Source organism: Prionailurus bengalensis, chromosome D2, assembly GCF_016509475.1.
Source record: "Prionailurus bengalensis isolate Pbe53 chromosome D2, Fcat_Pben_1.1_paternal_pri, whole genome shotgun sequence".
Taxonomy (NCBI): Eukaryota; Metazoa; Chordata; class Mammalia; order Carnivora; family Felidae; genus Prionailurus; species Prionailurus bengalensis.
In genome coordinates this window covers 62,079,695-62,103,485 of record NC_057351.1, presented here as the reverse complement: position 1 = coordinate 62,103,485, position 23,791 = coordinate 62,079,695, and the positions used below count along the sequence as shown (strand labels likewise).

General features: G+C 54.8%; 1 protein-coding gene across 1 annotated transcript; it reads left to right on the top strand.

The window, feature by feature from the left end:
• On the top strand, window positions 1–23,498 carry LOC122493221 (inositol 1,4,5-trisphosphate receptor interacting protein). Its single transcript, XM_043597451.1, has 2 exons — window positions 1–353; window positions 19,741–23,498. Exon 2 carries the CDS (start codon window positions 19,754–19,756, stop codon window positions 21,410–21,412), a length of 1,659 nt encoding a protein of 552 aa, XP_043453386.1. The 5' UTR covers window positions 1–353; window positions 19,741–19,753; the 3' UTR covers window positions 21,413–23,498.
• The last annotated feature ends 293 nt before the right edge of the window (window positions 23,499–23,791 follow it).

Below are 23,791 nucleotides of genomic sequence, written 5' to 3'. Positions count from 1 at the left end.
GGGGTCAACGGGCCGACCTCTACGGCGACCCCGGGGCCGGCCGCCGCAACCCGCGCGGTCCTCCTTAAGAAGTTTCCGCTGCCGCGAGTAGAGGCGGGTGTTTTGTTCTTATAAGGAGGAAAAAGTTTCTGGGACGTCCAGGAAATGAGTAACTCCGCCGCCTTTAGGGCCGCGCTGATGGAGGCCAGCAGACGGGAGCCGGCTGGGGTGTCGCGCCCCCAGTCCTTCTAAGTGCCGAGCGGGACGCTCGACGGAAGCCGCCCGAGAACAGCGGCCTCCGGGCCCTGGACCCGCGCGCGCGCCGCGGGGCTGGCGCGGTCCGTGCAGCGACGGGGCGTGGGACTAAGGGCAGCGTAAGTCCGACGCGTCCACCTCGCGAGGTGGGGGTGGGGGGCCGCGGGCCGACGGCGCTGCACCCGAGGTGGCGGCGTGGAGTGCGGGCGGCGCGAGTGCGGGCGGCGGGAGTGTGGGCGGTGCGCGGCCCCAGGCTGGGTGCCTGGGGGAGACCCGGCTGCGGCGCCCGTGCAGAGGCGGACGCGTGGTCTCCGGCGCCGCACGTCCAGCGCGCCCCCGGCCCCGCTCCAGCCCCCGCGGCGGACCCCGTGGCCCTGTTACTTATCACCGTCTGAGCAGAGTGCTCTGGCAGAAAGACAGGCCCGGCCACTCCTAGGAGGGGGCAGTAGGCGTGCAGCTTGTTTTTTTCTCGGTGTAAGGTTTGTATTGGTGAGGTTGCTGGGGTCGGGCGAAGCCTTCGCCGGCTTCCTCTTTCGGGACTATTAGTGGAGGGGACCTCACACAACGCCGAACTTTCTCTTGTGGCTGCAGATAGTTTTCTGCCGCCTGACCCTTACTCCCATCCCCCTCCCCCTCCCAGTGTCTCCAGCTATCTGGCTGCCAGGTGAAGGGACTCTGAAGCCCCAGGGCCAGGCATCCCTTCCGAAATGCTCTTTAAAAACCAAAAGGCTGCCAGCCAGGAAGGGAAAATATTTCAGTGAACCACTCAGGGACGGCACATTGCCTTTTGCATCCTCTGCCTGGTGTGAAAAGCCCCTCGTCCCCCTTTCAAAACTGGAAGAGCCCCAGATACTGGCAGATCCTGGACCCCAGTCTTTGGGATCTAAATCCGTTTGGGAATCCCATTTTCTTGTTACTCTTTTGGATATGACCCAGGGCCCTTCCCTTTTACAAACCAGTTCTACCTCGAAGAGGCTGCTGAGTGAAGCTGGTCTGAGCCTGGTGTAGTTACAGATCCAGGTGGGCTGTGAAAAACGCCTCGGCAGCCACAGATGGAATTGCCGCCATTGGTCTCTTTATTAATAACATAATAGGCTGTGCTTTTGAGTCCTCCTTCCAGCCTACGTGCCTAAGTGGCTTTCATTGTTTGCTAATTCCCTGTGCCGGCTGCTGCTCCAGGCCATTCTGCCCTCATATTTTCCACTTGTGGGTAACCATAAAGTGGTTACTTGGAGTCTCTTCTCTGCTCTCGCAGTGGATGGAAAGGCTTTTGTTCAGATGCCACCCTCTTACTCCATAATTTTCAAAGACGCATCCATTTCAGGCTCTGGCTTTCAGTGGGCGAGAATCTGACCTCTTAACCTGATGCCATCATCCTAGAAGTTGTCACCTTACTGGGAATGGCTCCCAGCTCCTGCAGTGCTCAAAGGGAAACAAAGAAGAGGGTGTGGGGGTGAACTTTTTACCTGAGAGCAAGACCTGGGGAAGAACGTCCAGGTAGAGGCTTCTGGCAAAATTGCCCACCAAAGAAAGTACTGCCTGGGAGAAAGCTGGTTTTGTATTTTTAACTTCCGGAACCCCCGGGAGGAAGAAGAGAAAGAAAGTGGGAAACTCCATCCGATGGAGGGGGTACACGCCTCAGTGGGAGGCAGTGACCAGCGGAGCCCATGGAAGGGTGGGGGTCGGGCTGCTGGAGCCCCTGAGCTCAGTTCTCCATGCTGCCTCTTGCCAGGGACAGCAGCACTGCCAAAGGGAACTGGTCCAGAGAAGAGGGGAAGGCATGGTGAGGGGCGTCTGCAGAGCGCATCTTGTGAGGGAGAAGGGAGAGAACTGGTGATTTTACCTCCAGGAGGAGAAGCCGAGGGGGATGAGGCTGTGGCCTTCAGGACTCTCTAGCACTGTCACTTGAGGAAAGGGGAAGACTTCCTCTGTCTGACCTCAAAGACTCACTGACTAGGAGAGGCGGGGAGATGGATCTCATAAGAAGTAAGGAGTAACCTGCCAGCAACTGGAAGTTCTCAGTGTCAGCAGAGACAAGTGGCCGTCAGCAATTATGAAGGAGAGAGTTGCTTCAGAATCCAAAACTGAGGGAGGATCAGTAGGGATGAAGTAGTAGGGCACGCTGCGGGACTTCAACCGAGAAGCGTCCCAAGGGAGGGGCGAGTGCTCCAAGAGTGCTGGGCAGCTGAGGAGTGGGACCTTAATGGCTGAGACCAGTCTATCCCAGACCCCCCTCTAATCCAGTCTTGTTCTGGAGGGAGATCTATCTGGGAATGCCAACGATTGACAATAACTGCCAGGGCTGTTGCTAGCCTATTCCATCCCTTGTGTGAATTAGAGTAAGATACACCTCTCAGCAAGGGGGTGGCACCTCGGTGACATTTAGGATGCCACCTTGGGGCCTCGTCTTGATGGACATGGCCAAGGCTCATAGCTGGGCAATTGGCGTGTGAACTGGATTCATCCTCACCGCACCCTGACCAGGTTCTTGAGCAGTACACCACCTGTGCAACCATACCCAGCAGTCCTGATAACCAACAATTATTGAGGGCTTAGCATTTATTTGTCAAGCTTTTTTTTTCCCCAAAACCATTTTCTTTGCATTAATTCATTTACTCTTCATAGTAGTCCTATGAGGGAGGTATTGTTATCCTCATATAGATGAGGAAACAAAGGCACAGAGAAGTAAAGTGTTCAGGAGCCTGGAAGCTGAGCCCCAGTCATTGAACATTCACAGAGCAAGAAGCAGTTTAAGCTTAAAAAGCTAGTTTGGTTGGGGGTCCTTGTGGGAAGGAGGAAAGAGCAGTTGCTTTTTTCTTTGTCAAAGGAAGAAATACCCACTCAGCTCACATGGAGGAAAAATGGAAAACTCATCTGATGGCAGAAAGGCGAGGAAAAAAAGAGCAAGCTCAGTCTTGATGGCTGACAGGAGGCCTGGCCCCAGCATCAAATGACTTTCCTTCTTAATCACTGGGCATTGTGAGGTGACAAATCCAGTTTGGGACCCGATGGGAGGGTGATGAGTAAGTGCCACCTGGGTGTGGTGCAGAGGGAGAAGGCCACAGCTACCCGGGGCCCCTGGCCTAGGCGGAGACTGCCCCCAGGAGTGGCCAGAGGTGGCGAGTGTCCAAACATGCTGATCCAGCCCTCCCCACCCCACCCCCAATCCCCATCTCTTCCCTCTTTCCTTCTTGTCCAGGTCCTACTCGCCTGCAAATGCCCTTCCCAAACTTGTTCAGGAAATCTTTCCCAGAACTCCATTTCACAGCTCCATATATGTCATCCTTTATTTTCCACAGGATACATGTTAGCACTTACTTAGCTGGAATGGAGCATTTTACTACATACTGTCTCTAGACAGTATTTTAAACAAACGAGCCTCTTGGCCCATGAGGATGCCTCCAACTCTGTTGGGAAGGACCAGCCGGTGCCTTCACAGATTTGCCATAAAGGGTGGTGTTTACCTGGATCTTGTCACTTGGCCCAAGGTCTACCTCTTAGCTGTGCCCGTGCAGAAACCCCATTTCCACAGTTTTCAGAGTGGTTTGGACCTGGACTACTGTGTCACCTCCAGAGGCTCCCAGGAGTGGGTGTACAAATTAGAATGCTTCTTTATTAATTTGGAAGACGTGTGACCATCATGCAGACTAGATGGTCTCTGGTCCCTGCGTCCCGGGCGAGCCACATGGGAAACCAAAGATCCGGGCAGCTCGTGCTTGGCAAAGCAGGGCAGGGAGAGGGGTGTCCAATAGCATGGGCCCCTCTTCACTCCTGTGGCCCTCTCAGCAGTGGAGAGATACCTGCCTGGTAGAGCAGTACTCCAGTCAGCTTGGCTGTGTAGGTCTCCTTGGCCAGTGCCTCGGGGACAGTGTTTACCTGATAGCATTTCTCCATTCCCTCTTGCATAATTTAGCTACTTTTGTTTTACTTACTTAATTTGTTTAGTGCTTCATAAGCATTAGCTCCCAGCTACATAGTTTCATTTGCATAAGCTAACCACTATACATTTCAGGGTTGGAAGGCCAGGCCATGGATGTGAATGCTAGATGCAAATTAAGACGATTTGGTCCGGCGGCCTGGTTGGGTTAACAGGAAGCCAAGCACAGAGCAAAGAAACGTGGTCCTGATCAGCGCAGATGCTCGGGGAAGTGAAAGGCCCCAGGCTGGCCACTTAGAGCATCCCCTGCATGCGCACGGGCGTGAAGCAGTACTAAGGCACCTTGCCTTGGCTGGCTCCGGTCAGCTTGGCCTGCCCAAATGGCCTCTTTGGATTTAAAGGGCTCTCTGTGATCTCTGTCCAGGTCCCCTCATGGCTCATCTTTAGTAAGCCACAGTCTCCAGGGTGCCCCAGCACCAAGGAGGTGTGACCCTCCTGAGCCTTCGTAGGGTGGACTAGGGTTGAGTCCTGGCTCCCCTGCTCAGTGTATGGACGTTCTCTGTATTGGGGCAAGTGTTTTGACTATTTCAAGCCTCAGTTTCATCATTGGTAAGATGGGGACAACCACTCCTAGGACACGCATAGAAAGCACTCAGCACTGTGCCTGGCACAGACTTTTAGTTTGGCTAGTATGAGATCTTAAAGACAGTAGAGGTCGTTCGAGGATCCACATTCTCTGCCGAATTGGGCCCTCAGCTTCCCCATTAGTGCCACTGATGTCTGGCTGAAGGACAAGGCTGTGGGGACCCAGACTGTCCCAGATGCATAGAAGGAAGGAGCTCATCGGTGCCCTAGCTGTGGTTTGTTCAGAGCTGAGGACAAAGCTTCTAGTCCTGACCTTTTATCCAGCTCTGGGAGAGGGAGAATCAGGTTTGAGTCTTGGCCTGAATAGGCATCCAGATGGGAGAGAAGGGTTAGGTTTTCTGGGAGAGGACAAGGGTCATTTGGGAGTGCCCAAGAGGTCTGTAGGGTCCTCCTCAGCAGTTTGGGACCTGTGATATTTTCCCAAAGAAAGTGTATTCCCCCTCCATCCATCCAGGTGGCCCACCCCTTGACATCAGCAGAATGGAAGTAACTGGTAGGTGACATCACTGTTGCCCATGGCAACACCTCCACCTTAAGGTAGAGAGAGGAATAAGAGCCATCCTAACTGTAAGACACATGTTGAAAGGAGAGACCATAGAAGGTGTGACCTCCACAGGTGTGTTTCTCAGGGGCTGGGCGAGGGGATGCGGGAGGGGCTGCAGTTCAGAGGTCTGAGCCAGCTGGTGGTAGGTCTCTGGGTCTTGGTTTGGCCCGAGTGAATAGATCTCTGAGCTGCGACTTGGACCAAAGAGCATGACTCCTTACAGGGGTTTCTGGCAGCTTCCGCGGTTCTGGGTTTCCCTTCTACAACCTGAATTTGGAAGGGGAGCTTGGGGGCTAGGGGTGCAGTGATGGGGAGATCAGGAAAGTGGCTTTCCCTTCTTCACCCTCACCCCCAAAGGAAAGTAGGGAACAAGGATGCCCACGTCCTCACTACAGGGACTGATTTAAGAGAGAGCCTTCATTCATTGCTTGAGCGAGAATTTACTGTGCACCTACGATGTGCAAGGCAGTGTGCTAGGGATTCATTGGCCTCATGGGGCTTTATCATGAAATGCACACAGAGAGGAGGAATGTCTGGGATCCGCTGCGCCAGGAACTGGTACCAGCTGGGAAGAGAGGCAAGGTCTCCCAGCTCACCTCTTACCAGCTCTAGCATGCCCCATAGGATTTCAGATGACTTAGGGGGCGCCTGGTTGGCTCAGTTAGTTAAGCGTTCGACTCTTGATTTCAGCTCAGGTCATGATCTCCTGGTTCCTGAGTTCGAGCACCCGCTGATGGTGCAGAGCCTGCTTGGGATTCTCTCTCTCCCTCTCTCTCTGCCCCGCCCTCTCTCTCTGTTTCTCTCCTTCTCTCAAAATAAATAAGCTTTTTTAAAAAAAAATGCAGAGACTTTCAAGTGGCTTAAACTAAAGCCATGGAAAGTCCCTTCCTCCCCAGTAGTTCACGCAGGCAGTTGAAGTATACCCGAGATCTGGGGAGTGACAGGCATGGGTATCAACTATGTCCTGCCAGAGGGCTGAATCCCTCAAAGTCAGAGTGTCCAAGGCTAGAAGACAGTAGGCTGACCGCCCACTCCTGGTTCCCTCCTGCTGTGTGACTCACTCAGTTTCTCTGCCTGTTTAATGGAAACAGTAGCAGCCAGGACCAGAGAACATACAGAGCACTTTAAGATCCTCAGATGGAAGTCCTGGAAAAAGTACCAAGGCCACAATTTTCAAATGACTCACTTCCAGGTGAATGACCTGGTGGGACGCTCACTGCCTGGGAGGGGGCTGCGCTTTGGAGCTATCCTGGGCTGCTCCTGCTTTCTCCTCCATGTCATTCCCCTGCAGTGGATACAGGAAAGTCTCCTTCCAGCCTGCCCCAAACCATAGGGAGGGTGTTGTCATAATTTGAGTCCTGCTTGTTGGCACAAAACCATGTGCTGTTAACAGACTATTCTCCTGGGAGCCTGTTTCAATAACCTTAGAAGTAGTCAGGGGACCCGCCTGAAGTTCATGAAAAGGTCCTTTGTTCACTGAGACTTTGTTCCAGAGGGGCAGGACCACAGCCAGGCGAGCCTGGGCTGGAGAGGAAGAGAATGAGGGATCCCTCAGCTCCCCCACTGCGTGCTGCCCCCAAAATGCCACTTTCTCCCTGACGCCTCCCACCAAAACACACTACCCAGTGCCAGGAGGGCCATCACCCCCTTTTCCCAATGCACCGTCCTTTCGGGTGAATAGTGGTCTCAGACATCCCAAGTCACACTCCCAGAATCTCTGGGTGGGAGGAGCTTTGAAATCTCATTAAGTCTGATTCCCTGCTTCATGCCCAGATTTCACCTAAACTGTCACCTTCTTTCCCAAAACAGTACAGGAAAGCCCGTAGGTGCACTGTAATATTTCACAGATACCAGGTCACTGAGCAGCACAGCATCATGGGAAGACCAGAGGCTTAAGTCAGTCCTGAGTTCAAATCCCAGCCCCAATCCTGAGCGAGTGGCCTCACCACTCTGTGCCTCAGTTTCCTTATCTGTAAAATGAGGATAGTGCCTCTTTTGGAAGTTTATTATGAAGATGATTCACGTAAAGCCTCTTGCGCAATGCTAAAATGTCAATAAATGTTACACATTGGTCACTATTTTCTAAATCCCCCCATGGGGTGTCAGGGCCATGGGGCTTGCTTGTCTTTTTTTCCAGAAAGGGAGAACGGCTTGCCACTCTTCAAGGGTTGCTCCTCTGCTACTTCTCTTACTTAATTTGCTTTGAACCCTATAATCCTCCATTTATCTTACATTTCTATAAGAGTCTGAAGCAAGGAAGTGGGTGTCAAGGGCAGAGGCAGCCGAGGGTCAGATAAACGGTTCACTCCTGGGTTGGGTCAGCTTCTCGGTAAACATCGGTGGTGAGTCAGCCTGCAGTTAGATGCAGGCCGTCCAGACCTGAGGCCGCTGAGGTCTGTCTCCAGGGCTGCATCTGCAAGGGGTTTTGCTCACATTTCCCAAGGCGCTTAACAACTGTTAGCACTTTGCTAACTTTCTGACTGCAGAGTGCCTCCCAAGGAAAAAAACAAAAACAAAAACTTACAAGTTACTTCATCAGGGATCTCCCACTCCACTCCCATTTCAGATTCCTGCTCCTGGGAGTAAACGCAGTGAGGGTTTTCCCCGGTCCTGACTTCATCCATTCAGCAGGTGTTTGCGGATGGCCTGCACCTCTCTTTAATGCCCAGGCATCAGGGACCAGCATTGGTTTCTCCTTCTAGGTGCTCAGAAAGAGTGGAGGCGCTGTCTCTATTGATGCTGCCAGATTGGGGTGGCAGTGGGGGGTGAGCTGCAGTCTCCCCAGGGGCCAAGCTTCCTGCTCTCCCTCTGTGGCAGCCTCTGGGGTCTTTCAAAGAAACAGGGAGGTTAGGAGACAACCAGACTAAGTCCCCAGGCTTCTGGAGTGTTGCAGGGATGTTGACCAACACCCCCCCGCACCGTCCCTAGAGCACTCCCTAAGATGCAGGACTTAACAAATCAAAAGAGACAAACCCATACCAACACCAAGATAACAACGTCCTTTATGGAGCACGACCATGTATGTGACTACCATGCCGAGGAAGTACTATTGTCACCACAAGTGAGAGACTTGAGATTCAAACCCAGGCCTTCTGATTCTAGACCTTGGCTCCATTGCCCCTGTACACTAAGCCTCTACAAAGCGTTAGGCTCTTCTGAACTGAAGAGCCTTGGGCTGTTTCTCTCTGGGTGGCCTCGGGGTGGAGTGTGTCCTGTGAACTTGGCATTGTCAGTGTCTGCTTGCTGCCTGCCCCAGCCTGACCCGCACGTACCTGGTGTACCTGTTTGGGGACACCTACTACGTGCCAGGCACAGCCCCGGGCAGAAACCAGGGCAGGGCTCAGGCTTCAGTCCATCCCTGTGGCTGGATGCCGTTTTGTGTAATTCACAGGGAAGGGGACCCTGTGCAGTCCTAGATGATTCTGGGGGTGATTTTGCCAACTGTTCCTGGCCTTATGGTCTCGGCCCTCTGCTTTCTGGGATGGGGAGAACTGGTTGGCCCTGACTGTGGCGGCCCTGGTGGGGGAAGGCAGGCTAACTCTGGCTCTGGTGTTCAGCCCGGGTTCCTGCAGCAGCACAGAGGCCTGCCACAGACTCTTAAGTTTTTTACGACTGGGTTGGCCTCCGTCTTCTCTTTGTGTCTCTTGCTGTTCCCCTTTATTAAGATGAAAGGGGTTTTAGATCTTTGCAGGCACAGAGTGTGTGTGTGTGTGTGTGTGTGTGTGTGTGTGTGTGTACACACATACGTACAGGAGGCCCAGCGCTCTTCCCTTCCTCCCCACCCCTCTCCCCCTCTCTCCAGCCCAGCTGGGGCCCAGGCATTGTGTCAGGTACCGCCCAAGCCACAGAGGACCCGGGTGGGAGAACGGCCTGTTCACTGTGTGGGGGCCAGAATCCCTCAAGCCAGGACGTGAGTAAGAGGCGGCAGGATGGGGAGGGTGGGACAGGGAACTGGCCTTTCTGTGGCCATGGAAAAGTCCTGGGGGCCATTGCCCTTGCCTGCAAGGCCAGGTTGTCTTTGTGAGCAGGTCTCTCTTTGTTCTCATCCAGGGATCACAAGGGAGGTGGCGCCCAGCAGTCTGTTTCATTCCACCCATCCCCAGCTCATCTGTGAGAGGGGAGGCAGGGTGGCCAAGGGAGGGCTTTGTCTCCACTTTGTTTTCCTTTGTATTTTCTCTCTGGTTGCTGCTCAGCCCCCTTGAATACCCTCTGCATTGAGCCAGCATGTTTGCTGTTGTCCGGAGCCTGCTTTCTGTCCCTGCGGCCTGCCTTCCCCCCATCCCTGCCCCACAGCCAAAGTGTCTGAGCATTCGCTGCCTGGGGGCAGGGGGTGTAGAGGACACGGGTAGAGGGAGAGGAGGGGGACAAGTCTGGGGAGCTGTGGCATCATGGCATCGCTGCCCGAGGTGGGTTTTCATGCTCCCTCCCAGCCGGTGCTCTTGTGGGCGAGATGGGGCCCCGAGGCAGAGGGAAATTCTGAGAAATACTAGCTCAAGCCAAGTCAGCATCTGACGGTGTATGAGGGCTGCTTCACTGTGAGAGATGGTTAGCTCTGTGTTCCCATTGTTCATGTGCCCCTATGATTTCAGGGCCAGAAGTCTGAGATGGGAATCCAGGATCAAGGGACATGCTTTGGTGCACACCTGCTTGCTGTAGGAAATGCATCCTTCCTAAGAATGGAGGGTGCCTGTGGTGCCTTCTTTTGAAAGTGGGGGTCTCTAGAGTGCAGGATGTGAGCAATCTGGTGGGTCCCCAGGATCGCACGTGTCCTTGGCGCATGAGCAGGCAGGGCTGGAAGCAGTGGGATAAGACCAGAGCTCAGGGAGCTCACTACGACAGAGATGCGGGTGGGGTAAACTGGGGAGACGGCAGTGCCTGGCCCCTCTGCTCTTAGCCTGTGAGACTTTGAGCGACTGCCCTACCTCTCAGCACCTTGGGCTCCTGCCTGTGCAGTGGGGCCGCTGCACCAATGAGCCGAACTAAGAGGCAGGGGAGCAGGCGTTGTGGGGTACCAGCCATGGGACGTCTCTGGAGATGCCTTGCACCAGACACAAGGCACCAGACTTGCTTGTGCTCAGAGGGACTTAATAAATATGCCATCTCCCGCCTCCCCCAACTTTGTTCTGTGTTCCTTTCAAGAAAGAAGATTTCTCTCAGGAGTTGAGGGTGGAGAGGATTCAGGAAGGCTCTTGGAAGCAGTTTCTGAGATGGACTCGTGTGAGGACTGTCCGGCAGGGTTTTGGTTGCATGGTGTGGAAGCGGTGTAGGGATTTGGGGCAGCACAGGAGGTGTTTGGGGGACAGTCAGTAATCTGAATCAGCCAGAGCCAGTAGGAAGGGAACTGAGGCGTCCCCCAAGGCTGGGTGGGGCCAGGCCCTGAACGTCGTCTCAAAGCTCTGACCTGTGTCACATGGAAACTGGAACCCACTGAAATGGGGGAAGGGAGACCTCCAGGGAGGCAGAGGCCACCGAGGGTGGCTGGGAATTAGAGCTCAGAGGAGCTGTTTGCAAAGGTCCGTGCCAGCTGGGGTGGGGAGCCCCGAGTTTAGGCGAGGAGCAAAGGCTGCGTCAGAGCTGGGTGGGGCAAGGAGGCTGCACTGTGCGTTGAGACTCTGTTCGTCTCCCAAGACTGCTTTGACAGAACACCACAAACTAGGTGGTGAAACAACAGAAATGATCCTCTCACAGCTTTGGAGGCCCAAAGTCTGAAATCAAGGTCGCCGCAGGGCCACCCTGCCTCCGGATGCTGCAAGAGGGGATACCTCCTTGCCCCGCCCAGCGTCCAGTGGTTCCAGGCCATCCGGGCCTGGCAGCTTCCCTTCAGCCTCTGCCTCTGCCTTCTGTTACCTTCTCCTGTGTCCTTTTGCTCTTTTTCTGTTTTAAGAGACACTTGTCACTGGATTGTAGGCCCACCTGGGTAATCCTGGGCCAGCTCGTCTCCATGATCCTTAATTTAATTACATCTGTAAAGACGCTTCCTTCCAACTAAAGTCACATTCACAGGGTCTCGGTGTTAGCACATGGATTTATGTTTTTGAGGGCCACCATTCAAGACACTGCAGCAAATGTTGGATTCAAGATGCCCTGGGGAGCACAGACGAGAGAAAGCTGGATGTGGGCCCAGACTCACGGCTGCTGGGGGAGCCCCTTCCTGTCTCTGTGGCCTGCAAGCCTCACTGCCATGCCTTAGCCTGTGAGATGCTGAGCCTCGGCCTGTCTGTCCCAGGACGCTGTGATTTCCCATGACGTGCTGTGGGGGCATCGGCATCAGGCAGCATGGCTGGGCGGAAGGACACCGTGTCCTTCCTGGGAGATTGATGGCTTCCCCGTCGTCCCCGTCCGTTGCGTCCCAAGGGATGCACATGAGATGCCGATGGAGGAGCGGGAACAGGAAGGATGTGGGCTCTCCCACCCACATCCGCGGAGTCCAGGCCCCTGTCCCTCCTGCACTCGGGCTGGCCAGCTGCATGTCCCAGGACTAGGGAATGGGGTTGGCATCCTGGTGACTTTTTGGAAACCCCTTCCTCTTCCAGAAGTAGGCCTTGAGGAAACTTAGCGCTTTGGCCGGTGTGATTGGGCACCCACTGTGAGTCTGGCCAATGTGGCCATGGGGCAAAGACAGCAGACCTTACCTTGGGGAGAATACCTCTCCCCTCACAGTGTAAACTTTGCCATGGGCTCTCCACTGGGCGTGGAGGGGTGGGGGGGTACCTCTCCTCTCTGCCCTCTCCCCTACCCCTACCAGGACCCAGTGTTGACCCCTGCTTCTTCCTAGCCCAGATCTCTGCTCAGTCAGTATGGGTCTCCCCTGGATTGGCAGGGGGTTTGGGGGGACAATGGGGATCTGGTTCTCCAGTCCAGGAGACCACAGACCTCAGACAGTAATACCAGGTGCTACTTAGTGCATACCCATTAAGCTACAGAGTCTCTATTTTCTTCTAGTTCCTGGAGAGGCTGTGGGGAAGCCCTTTATGTAAATCCCTGGCACAGGCTTGGCACACAGCCAACCCGCATAAATGCCAGGTATGATTATTCAGAGGGTAGCTGCTGGGACGACTGGGAGACACTGGGGACAAAGATTGAGCCGAGGGGGCTATTTCAGGGAATCCTGTTCACAGAGGAAATAGTAGGTGCTGGTACTGCTGAGAGGGAAGAGTAAGGAGTCCCAGGGTCAAGGGCAGCCTTGAGGGATGCTTAATGGGGGGGGGGGGGGGGGGAGGGGGAACTGGACAGGAGAAAGGGGCCTGTGGACCAGGGCCCACAGGCTTTAGGTGGCCTGCTGACATTTTATTTGGCTTCCATGGTTTTCAAAGAATTTTTGAAAAAACCCCGACAAGTGTAAAATTGAGGGATATTGATAAAATCCAGATCTCAGATTTATCTTGGGATAAAATCCCAAAATCTCTTGGGGGAAAAAAAACAAAAAAATGAGATCACGCCATTCTTGGCACACAGAACATGGAATGTAACGGCTCTGGCCTTTAGATAAAGCTTGTGCGACTCCATCCACTCCATCCCCATCCCTTAGATGTGCAGCCTCTGCAGCCTGCCCATTTTCTGTGGGAGTCTTTCTCCACCCCTGTCCCCCACATGTGGTCTACAACCCCTGCCTTCAGGAAGGGTGACTGAAAGATGATAAGGGAGGGGACCCAGGGGCCATGAGGGTGGCAGGCGGGAGGAAGGTGAGCCTGGTTAGGGCCAAGGCAAAGGTCCTGCTGTGGGGGAGGGGTGGGTGGAAGGTGATGGGTGTGGCCTAGAACCTCACCCCCCCCCCCACTTTCTCAATGATGCTTTGTTGGGCCGCTTCCTTCCTCTTTCCTCACTTCCTTTCTTTGCCTGCCGCTCCCTGTCTTGCCCAGGCCTGAGGCCACCTTGGCCCAGCCCCTTGCTCAGCCCTTCCCCTGTCCCCACCCCCATGGAGGTGCAGGCAAAGAGGGACCAAAGCAAGAGATGCTCTTGGTGAGGCCGTTCTCCTGTCCTGCAGAGGACTCTTCTGGAAGGGTGGGGGCCATCTCTGCTGAGTCTGTCTGTGCCCCTCTCCCCGGCCCTGAGTTAGATGACGAGGAAAGAGGTTGTGGAAATATGTCGCTCCCGCAGCGGCCGTCTCCTCCCTAATACGTGATCAAGTCTGCTCCAACATATTGGGCACCTGCAATGGGTGCTGAAGGAGGCTGGAGGACATTCAGTTTCAGAACTTCCTGAAACTAGCCAGGAAGGCAGGGCCTGGTAGGTGAAGTGACACAAGGGAAGAGCAGGAAGGTGGCCTGCACCAAGGGGCAGGCTCCCGAAGGAGGGGCCCCTGAGCTGGCCCTGAATGAAGATGCCCCTGGGCTGGGCAGGGAAGCTTGTCTGACACCAGTGTGCGGTGTGGGCTCTGCTAGAGGGAGGCGTGCAGTCACAGGTGAGACAGGCCAGACCACGGGAGGAGAACCCCCCAGGGCTTCAGACAGACTGCGTGCTCATGGGGCCCAAACCACCACAAAGACTCAGGGTCAAATTCGTGCTCTGCATTCAGCCTTACAGTCCTGTTTCCTCAAGGTCTGGGAAACTCGGGGCACAGCCAACCTGGATGATTTGGGCAGCCGTCCTTGGCAGTGATGCCTGGCAGGTGGTAGGGCTCATGCCCTGGGAGGTTGGAGGGAGAGCAGAAGGAGGGGGACAGGCTCACTGCAGACAGGGAATCTTAGAAGTCACACAGTGGACCTTTCGGTCGTCAGTCTCTTCACAAAATAGGATGTTGCAGCTACCTGACTAATGTTCTGAAAATCCAATGACAAAATGCATGCAGAGTGCTCAGCCTTGTAAATTTTGGCAGAAGTAGAAGCACCACTTCTCTCCGGTCTGTGCAGGAACCCCTGTGAGGGTCCACAGGGTGATGCCTCCCGGGACCACCTCCACCCTGCCCTCCTCGTCGGCATGCCTCCTCTCTAGGTCTCAGTTTCCTCATCTATAAAATGGGGCTTAGATGAGTACAACATTGAATTCTGACTTTATTAAATTTGTGGCTTTATTTCTCCCAAACAACTGTGTACCTTGTACCTGCACAAGACCAGGCACACAGTAGGGGTTCAGCCCAAACTTACCAACAGCTTGGTCTCCCTTGGCCCCTGCCTCCTCAGAGGGTGCAGAGCCTAAGCAGTGGGATAGGGCCCAGTAACCCCACGGGGCCTGGACTGCAGGTGGCTTCTCCTGCCACCAACCCACCTCCTTCATTTTGTTTCATAAAGAAACGACCTCAGCTGTTCCTTTCAGCTCTGAAGATGACGCCAGGGACTGGGCCACTTTTGCTGTTGTAATTAGCACAGCTAATTGCACCTGACAGGCTGGGCGTGGGGCAAGGTCTTGGCAAGCTGCAGGTCGGGGCTGCCTTGACACTGCAGGAGCCACACCTTCCTCTTCCCTGGAGACCTGCCTGGCTTGGGCAGGGCTGGTTCTCAGACTTGAGTGGGCACTGGAACCCACCCCCCGCGAAGGGCTTGTTAAGACACCAGGTGCTGGGCCCCAGCCTTGGAATTTCTGATCAGCAGGTCTGAGATTGCACCTGAACATTTGCATCTCTAACAAGTCCCCAGGTGATTGCAGTGCTGCTTAGTGGGGACCATAGTTTGAGAACCACCGTCCCAGGGGACTGCTGGTTGCTGAGAAATGGGTCCTGGGCACCCCTGCTGCTGAGGCCACAGCCAGCTAGCTCTGGGTGGGAGTAGGTGGCTGGTGGGGCAGAAGGGGTGTTGATGAACACGTGGGGCCGGACACAGGCTCTCACTGCTTCAGGTTTGTTGTAGGAATTTGTCTGGAAGGAGGGTACTGGGAGGATATGGAGCCGAGGGCTTGCGCACCCACATCTCCCCAGCCCAGTGAGCACAGGGAAGGTCCACAGACGAGGAGGAGCCCCCAAAGAACAGAAACGAAACTCTCTCCCTCTGCATTTTAGTGGTCTACTGCTCATGTACCATTTATGCCCACAGCTCATTCTGTTCTGTGACAGTCCCGGGTGGCTGTCTGCCTCCGCTCATGAACTGTGGTGTTCTTCCCGCCTGGGATCATGCTGCCCTCATCTGTGAGGGCCCTGCAGCATCCAGCATGGTCCTTGCACGTAGTAGGTGCTTTGTAAACATAGCAGGGTGGAAAGAACTTGGGCTGTGCAAGTGGAAGCACACAGAACAGACTGCATCTCAACCTGGCTTCGCCTTTTCTCGTAGTGTGGCTAGAAAATTTCTTTGTCTCTTGGGCTTGGTTATCCATCTGTGAAACCAGGATAATACCCACCATGTAGAAGGTTATGGAGGGCGGGGGCACTGTGCACCCAGCACATCCTAGTGAGGGCTTGATAAACAGAAGCATATATCTATTAGACAACTCTTAGTGGCATTCATTGGATTAAGCTGTGATTGTGGGGGTGGGGGGATGCAGGAGTGACAGACCCCAGGGAATAGAGAGGGCATCTGGGGTTTCTCCCCCAGAGTCTAAGGCTTCTGGCCGGGCTCAGAATAAGGGTCTGAGAAAACCATTAGTCTGGGCTGACCACCTGCAGCCTTCTGCCCAGCCCCTGCTGCCTCGTGACCCTGGCCCTTTGCCAGGCTAAGTTTAGCTGTGACCTGCATGGGCCACTGCACTCTGTAGGCAAGGGCAGCGGTGGAGAGGAACTCAGCAGGTTTCCTGCTGGCTTCCTGGCAAGCAGACAGACAAAAGCCCTCAGAGGAACCCAAGTTAATTTTCAAGCCAAACCCAATCGATGTCTTGGACCACATGCCTGGGGCAGCCTTGTAGAGCTGAGAGCCTTGGGCCAATGCAGAGGTGGACAGTTTTCAAATTGGGGGAAAGGGGCCCTTTGGGAAGGGTGGGGGAGGCGCACATATATATCCATGGCTCTGGGAGGGGCTCCCAGATACCTGTCTGTCCCTCTGGTCTCCAACAAGACTCACACCACTCTGGTTCCTTCTCATTCTTCTGGCCCGGTGGCCCCAGGGCAGTGTTCCCTTTGGTTTGTTTTGGGGAGGAAAAGTAGAGGATCCACCCCGGCCCCATCTAGTGAGCACTGAGTGGCCACGGCCTGTTCGCCATCCCTTAGGGTGCCATAGGCAGAGCCGGCCTATCCACACATTAAAAGCAAAATTATACCTCATCTGATCCCTGGGAGGGAGTTGCAGTTTAAGTAAGGACTGAGTCAGAACTCCACCTCCAGGAGGATCCAGGCCTCCAGAGGCTTCTCCCCTTTGCTGGAGGGCAGGGTGGGCAGAGTGGCATGCCAAGCGACAGCAATACTGGGGGAGCATTTTGTGCTTTCACAGCACTTTTGAGCGTGCTTTGCTCCGCACTCCTAGGACTTGGCAGGGTGTGCTTAGCAGGTGAGAAAACAGAGGCCTGCAGAGGCCTAAGGGGAAGGCCCTGATGTTGTAGGGCATCTACTCTGTGCCAAGCACCTGAGATGAATTATCTCCCTTAACTCAACCTCCCTGTGAAGGAGGGTCTGCTGTTAGCCCCATCTCACGGGTAAAGCAGTGGAGTCCTGGAGAAGCAAGACCACTCAGCAAGGAGTAAAGTTTCAAACCCAAGCCTGTCTGCTTCTAAGCCCAGGCTCTTTCCACTTTGTCACCCTCTCCCTCAGGCTCCCAGAAAGTCTTGTAACCCTACAGCTGTCCACCTGTCCGTGGTACTGTGGGCCACTTGCATCCTCCTGAGTACCTTGTAGAGGCACCTGTGTGGCCCATCAGGAACCCCTGCAGGCAGGTTCACTGTGTTTGCCCATCCCATCAATTCACAGCTACACTTTTATAAGAAAACTTGCTCTGAGGAAAGCTAAGAGCTTTTTTTTTTTTTTTTTTTTTGGTTAAGTGCTTTATATGCATTACCTCGTTCAAGCTTTGCAACGGCAGATATTATTGCTATTTTATGGATGAAGAGACTGAGGGTCTAAGAAGTTGAGTTGTTTGTCCAAGGTCACATAGCATGTGCTGGGCTCTGTCTTGTCTACTCTGGAATCCGTCCTCTTAACCCCTTGCACACAGAGTCGATGGCTCCAGTTCATTTGGAGCTTTGAACCTTGCCTATCGCAGTGCAAGGAGGCCATTACAGCCCTTGAACAGGGCCCGAGGATGCACACAGGTAGCCCTGTGGAAGCTGTTGGGGAGGGAGGAGGAAGACTTCCCAGTCTTAAGGTTTGACAATGGTGCCATTGCCCACTCGGTAGCAGCCTATCCTGAGTTCACATGAAGACTAACCTCCCGGGTCAGGGGTTGCCCAGGATTATTACTGTGACTTGTCAGGGCCTGCCGTGCCCAAGGTGGCCTGTAGTACAGGGGCCCTCAAGGTCCTCAACACCCCCAAATTACCTGCTAACTGGCTGTTGCCTGGTGCTCTGCCTGTTAGCACACCTTTATCTTAAAACCCTGACCCGTGTTAATAAGCCAGGCTTGGACCACCCTGGCAAAACTTTCCATTGATGTGTCTCTAATGTGGAAACCAGGGCTGACCTGTTCCTGCAGTTCTCTAGCACACTGCTCCTGGTCTTGGGGAAGAAAAGCTGGCTAGCTGCCCCTGTACTTTTTCCTCAGCCTGCCCACCTTCCGGTCTGACTTCCTCCACTTTCTCCTGTCCTCCGTCTCCTCAAGTGCACCCCTGAGGCCTGAGTGTGTGTGCACACTGAATTCGGCTGCAGGCGGACCCCTCTTTTGGTTCCTGCTTGCGTGTCCAGCTGCGTCTAGGATGGAGTCACATCTGAGCAGCGGGCTTTACCCAAGTGTGGCAACTCAGGTCGTGTACATCCTGGCACTGCTGGCCAGAATCTGCAGAGGTTTCTTTACCTGATGACACATACCTGTTCCTTGGCACCATTAGGGTAAGAACCCGAACAAGTGGTTTTAAGGGTGCAAGTTGAAGGTTAAGAAATGGGGCTCAAGCAAAATGGAAAAGCTCTATCAGCATGTGTTGGCATACAGGGGGCCAGGGGAGCCCTCTGTGTTTTTTGTTGTCTGACAACATCCTCATTTGGCCATTTGCCCTCCTAGCTGAGGTCCCAGGCAGGGGGAGCAGGGCAAGTATGGAAAAGGCCCGTTGTTGCTTCTCAAGCTTCCTGCCTAGGAGAGGAGAGGGTGTAATAGAAGGCTCAGACTTTAATGTGGATGGTATTAAAATGCAGATTCTGGTTCAGTAGGTCTGGGATGGGGCCAAGGTTTTGCGTGTCTAACAAATTCCCAGGATTGAATGGGGTTAGCTCTTCCCTAAAAGTCGCTTGAGATCTAAAACTCCATTTGTCCTGGAGGAATGGAGTATTGCCCTTCACACTAAGAAGTCAGATTTAAAGTTTAGAAGATTCATGAGAGCAAATCCAATGGCTCAGTCACTCTGGTTGTCTCCAAGATGGCCCTGGGGAGAGCTCTACCAAGGAGAAGGCCAGGAGGTCAGTGTCTGTATTTGGAGTGAGGCCTCACATATCAGGAGAGGTTTACGGCGGGGGAAGACAAGGGCCCAAAACTGCTTCAAAAGCACTTGCTATTGGATGAATATATGCTGTTCACCATCCACTGCTGTGTACCCACTTTTCACGGGTCACGGCATCCATCAGTACTGTGACCCTGTGGCTACCGTGGCTTTCCTCTTGTACAGTAAGGACACTGGGTCTCAGAGAAATGTGTTGACATGCCCAAGGTCACACAGCTAATTGCTTGGGACTCAGCCTTCTTGTTCTCAACCACTAGGCTTTACTGCATTGAGGAAAGACACCTTTGCCACAAGGAATTCAGTGGGGGGAGATGGGTTGAAGTGATAGAAAAGTGACTCAAACTGATTGAAACAAAGCAAAGAAATCATTGATTTATATGATTTTAAAAGTTCAGAGGCAATGGATCCAGAGAGTCTGCTTTTGTCTATATTGGCATCTTTCTCAAGCAGTCCCCCCTTTGAGGCAGCTGGAGAGACACCGGCAGCTATAATCTTGTTCCCTGGCAAACGAAGGCCACAGGGCAAGTCTTTCTTCCCATCGGCCCCAACAAATCCTACCTGGGCCTCCCTCCCATTGGCCCCAGTGAGGTCCTCTGCTCCTCACTGAATCCACACTGTCGGGGCAGGGAGTAGCTTGGGCCTGAGTTGTATGTTCCTCCCTGGAGCCGGGGTGGAATTATCCACCCAAGCCATAGGACAGGGAGCAGAAAATGGTTGACTGCTGGGGAAAGTGGGTTGCTCCTGCCAGAGAGAGGAAAACCTGGGCAGACAGAAACAGGGCTGTCTCTGTGGGTTGCTCAGCCAGGATTGCTGGTGTGGGACTCTTTGCAGTTCTTTCTTCCAAGGCTACACGGAAGCACACAAGGAGACCGCGGGTTGGGTGGGAGAAGAGCCATAAAACATTCACCAGCTCCATGGGGCAGGGGTTGGTGTGAGGGTCCGGGGAAGAAGCCTCACGGAGAGACGCTGGGTGTGACCCTTGATCTGTGTCTCTGTGTGACAGGAAAGTTGCAGCCATGGCTCTGGGGCTCTTCCGGGTGTGTCTGGTGGTGGTGACAGCCATCATCAACCACCCGCTGCTGTTCCCGCGGGAGAACGCCACGGTCCCCGAGAACGAGGAGGAGATCATCCGCAAGATGCAGGCGCACCAGGAGAAGCTGCAGCTCGAGCAGCTGCGGCTGGAGGAGGAGGTGGCCCGGCTGGCGGCCGAGAAGGAGGCGCTGGAGCGGGTGGCGGAGGAAGGCCAGCAGCAGAACGAGAGCCGCACGGCCTGGGACCTGTGGAGCACCCTGTGCATGATCCTCTTCCTGGTGATCGAGGTATGGCGGCAGGACCACCAGGACACGCCTTCACCCGAGTGCCCGGGCGGGGACGAGGACGAGCTGCCCGGCCTGGAGGGTGCCCCGCTCCGGGGCCTCACCCTGCCCAACAAGGGCACGCTCGACCACTTCTATGAGCGCTGCATCCGGGGGGCCACGGCTGACGCGGCCCGCACCCGGGAGTTTGTGGAAGGCTTTGTGGATGACCTGCTGGAGGCCCTGAGGAGCCTCTGCAACCGCGACACGGACATGGAGGTGGAGGACTTCATTGGCGTGGACAGCATGTATGAGAACTGGCAGGTGGACAGGCCGCTGCTGTGCGACCTCTTCGTGCCCTTCATGCCCCCCGAGCCCTACCACTTCCACGCAGAGCTCTGCTGCTCCCGCCACCCCGTGCCCTTGGATCGCCAGGGCTACGGCCAGATCAAGGTGGTCCGGGCCGACGAGGATCCCCTGGGCTGCATCTGCGACAAGACCAAGCTCGGGGAAGACATGCTGTGTCTCCTCCACGGCAAGAAGAGCCTGGCGCGGCCGGGCAGCGAGGTGGAAACCCTGCTGTGTGCCAGAGGCGCCCCACACCTGGACGCGATGCAGGTCATGAAATGGTTCCAGACGGCCCTCACCAGAGCCTGGCACCGCATTGCCCACAAATACGAGTTCGACCTGGCATTTGGTCAGCTGGACTCCCCTGGGTCCCTCAAGATCAGGTTCCGCTCAGGGAAGTCCATGCCCTTCAACCTGATTCCTGTGATCCAGTTTGATGACTCGGACCTGTACTTTGTCTCACACCTTCCCAGGGAGCCCTCTGGGGACGCCCCGGCATCCAGCACTGACTGGCTCCTGTCCTTTGCCGTCTACGAGCGACAGTTCCTCAGGATGACGTCTAAGGCGCTGCCTGAGGGTGCCTGTCACCTCAGCTGCTTGCAGATCGCCTCCTTCCTGCTGTCCAAGCAGAGCCGCCTGACTGGCCCCAGTGGGCTCAGCAACTACCACCTCAAGACAGCCCTCCTGCACCTGCTGGTCTCCCGGCGGCCCGCCGACTGGGAGGCCGGGCAGCTTGATGCTCGCCTGCATGACCTGCTCCGATTCCTGGAGAAGAGCCTGCTGGAGAAGAAGCTCCATCACTTCTTCATTGGCAACCGCAAGGTGCCCAATGCCATGGGACTCCCTGAGGCCGTTCGCAGGGCCGAGCCTCTCAACCTCTTCCGGCCCTTCGTCCTGCAGCGAAGTCTCTACCGGAAGACGGTGGACTCCTTCTATGAGATGCTCAAGAACGCCCCAGTGCTCATTAGCGAGTATTCCCTACATATCCCCTCAGACCATGCCAGCCTGCCCCCAAAAGCTGTTGTCTTGTAAAGTATCCAGGACCCAGAGGGCCGGGGTGCAGGACACCCCACATGTCCACACCTCTGGGGGTGTCTACAGGGCCTGTCCTGGGAAAACAGTGGGCTTTGTTGGGAGCCTCAGCCCGCCGGGGAATTCAGGCCCTACAGCCCGGAGGAAAGAATCCCACACTGGAAGCTGGTTTGCTTTCATGCCAACTGGGGCCTACTGGTGAGGTTACGGTCTGGGTTTGGTGGATGCCCTGCAGCTTACTTTTGGATCACCACAAATGGCCAAGAGGATGATGAAGTACTCCAGGGACACTAAGTTAAAGACAACACAAACATTGATTTGAGTGCAGTTTTTACCTCCTAGGTCCAGTCTTTACTTGGATATCAATAGACGATCTCTAGGAGGGCTGACAGGGTAGCATGTTAAGACCCTGCACCCTGTTTCCAGTCACTCTTGGCCCCGGCCATCTGCACCCAAGGCACTAATAGGGACAGCCGTGGGAATTTGCAACCTTCTGTCCACAGCCTGCAAAACAGGAATCTAACTGTAGCTGCCATTTTTTAAGCTATTTGGAAAAAAGACCAGGTAGAGATTTGAGGCCCCAAGAGGCCAGTGTCTCTGTTGCGCAGAAGTGGGTACTTGGTGGCAGAGAGAAGTTTCATGTGGCTGCTTTTTCAGCTACACGTCTCAGGGTGCACCCCCTCACCCTACCCCTTCCCCCAGTGTGCTGAACTCTGTGGGTGCCACACACCGTGCAGGGTACAAGCTTCACGGCCCCTCACCCCTCTGTATTCTCTCCACAGCCGGTCTCTATGTGGTGGGGGAGGGCAGATACCGAAGGTGGAAGCTCCAAGAGACACAGGGTGAGTGGGATAAAGGATAGCACCTACACCCAGGGTACTCTGGTCTGGTTCACAGCCTGGCCTCTGATGCCCGGTTTAGAGAAAGTTGCAGAGCTGAGAAGTGACAGATGCTGTAGCCCTGAGTTTTCTTCAGCAGGGTCTCGGTCCCAAAGCAGGAGCACATGGAGGCCAGGGGAGACCCAGCTCCATCTGTTGGCCCCAAGACTTGCTCTCTCTAGTGGGGCTCCCTCACTGCACAGAACCCTCTTTTCTGGAAGGGGCCTTGCCAGCCACACAGATGACCAAGACCCGGAGAGGCTCAGCTGACTGGGAGCACACAGGGACGGTCGTGCAGACCCAGCCCCCAAACCCCAGAGAGGTCACCTCAGTGCGGCCGGGGGCCCCGGTCACTGGGCAGGTGCCAGAGCCTGTGGTGGGCGCTGGCCTGTCTCCAGGCCTGTTTAGGGGGGTTGGGAAGCCACTCCTCCTCCACTTGTGGCTTCACTGGCCCTTTGGGAGTTCCTCTCATGGCATTGCCTCAGTAACCCTTACAGCAACCCGAGGGGGAGGCAAGAATGAGGGCGCCTGCACCAGCACCTGGGTTCCCCTCCAGGGTTTAAGCCGGCCATGCCTGCTGAACAGCCTACCCGGTCCACCAGGCTGTCAGGCTCACCATGAGCTGCAGAGGATCCTGTCCTGACCCCAGAGGTTCTCTCACCTGGTCCCAGGGGCTCTGGAAGATGGACAACCGGTTTGCCTGCCAGGGTTTACTCGCAGCAGGCTGGGCTGTGATGGAACACTGAAACCTGTAGGAACCCTTCCGTGTGAGCTGGAGTCAGACTGCACAGACTGGCGGCTGGGGCTGCAGGGAAGGGGCGTGCCCACGTGGTCCCCAACAGTAGTCCCAGGCCCCCCATTCAGTTGGGACTTGTTTCCAGAGTCGGGTTGAATTTCCATATTTATTATTGCCTGTGCCTTGCATTCCCCCCTCCTTCATCCGTATCTTATTGTGCTTGGAGGAGACCCCACAGCCAGGAACCAGCCTCCAGAAGCCAGGACCAAGCCTGAACCTCCCTTGGCTCCCAGAAGAAAGTTCACTGAAAAATAACCTTCTGGCCTCTTGTTTATTCAGAGATGCCAACTCAGCGGGGAAATGGGGGTCTTTATGCAGCAAAGCTGCTTCTGAAGCAGAGAGCAGCAGGGCTCTCGGTGTTTCATGCTGCCTTATTTATATTAAAGGAAGAATTAAATTCTTACAAGAAGTAGAAACTGGTCACGGTGTTTGTTTTTACTTCAGGAAGTCTGTGAGGTTCCCAGAGCAGAGTTGGGGAGTGGGGAGGGTTTCCTGTTGACCATCGGAAGCTTTCACTCCCTTTTGATTCTTACACTTTCGGGAAACTTTTACAAATAATGCAGTAGAACATTTCTAGCCCATCTTCGAAGCAGCCTACAGAGTTCCAGAAGGGGAACATGGTGGACACCAGCACAAGACCTTATGTCACAGAGCATGATGTGCAAACAAATGTGGGAGAGAGAAGGAACACGAAGCTTTTGGTTT

Bases quoted from the DNA above. Each gene is read 5' to 3' on its own strand.
- LOC122493221 (XM_043597451.1), top strand. From the start codon at position 19,754: ATGGCTCTGGGGCTCTTCCGGGTGTGTCTGGTGGTGGTGACAGCCATC.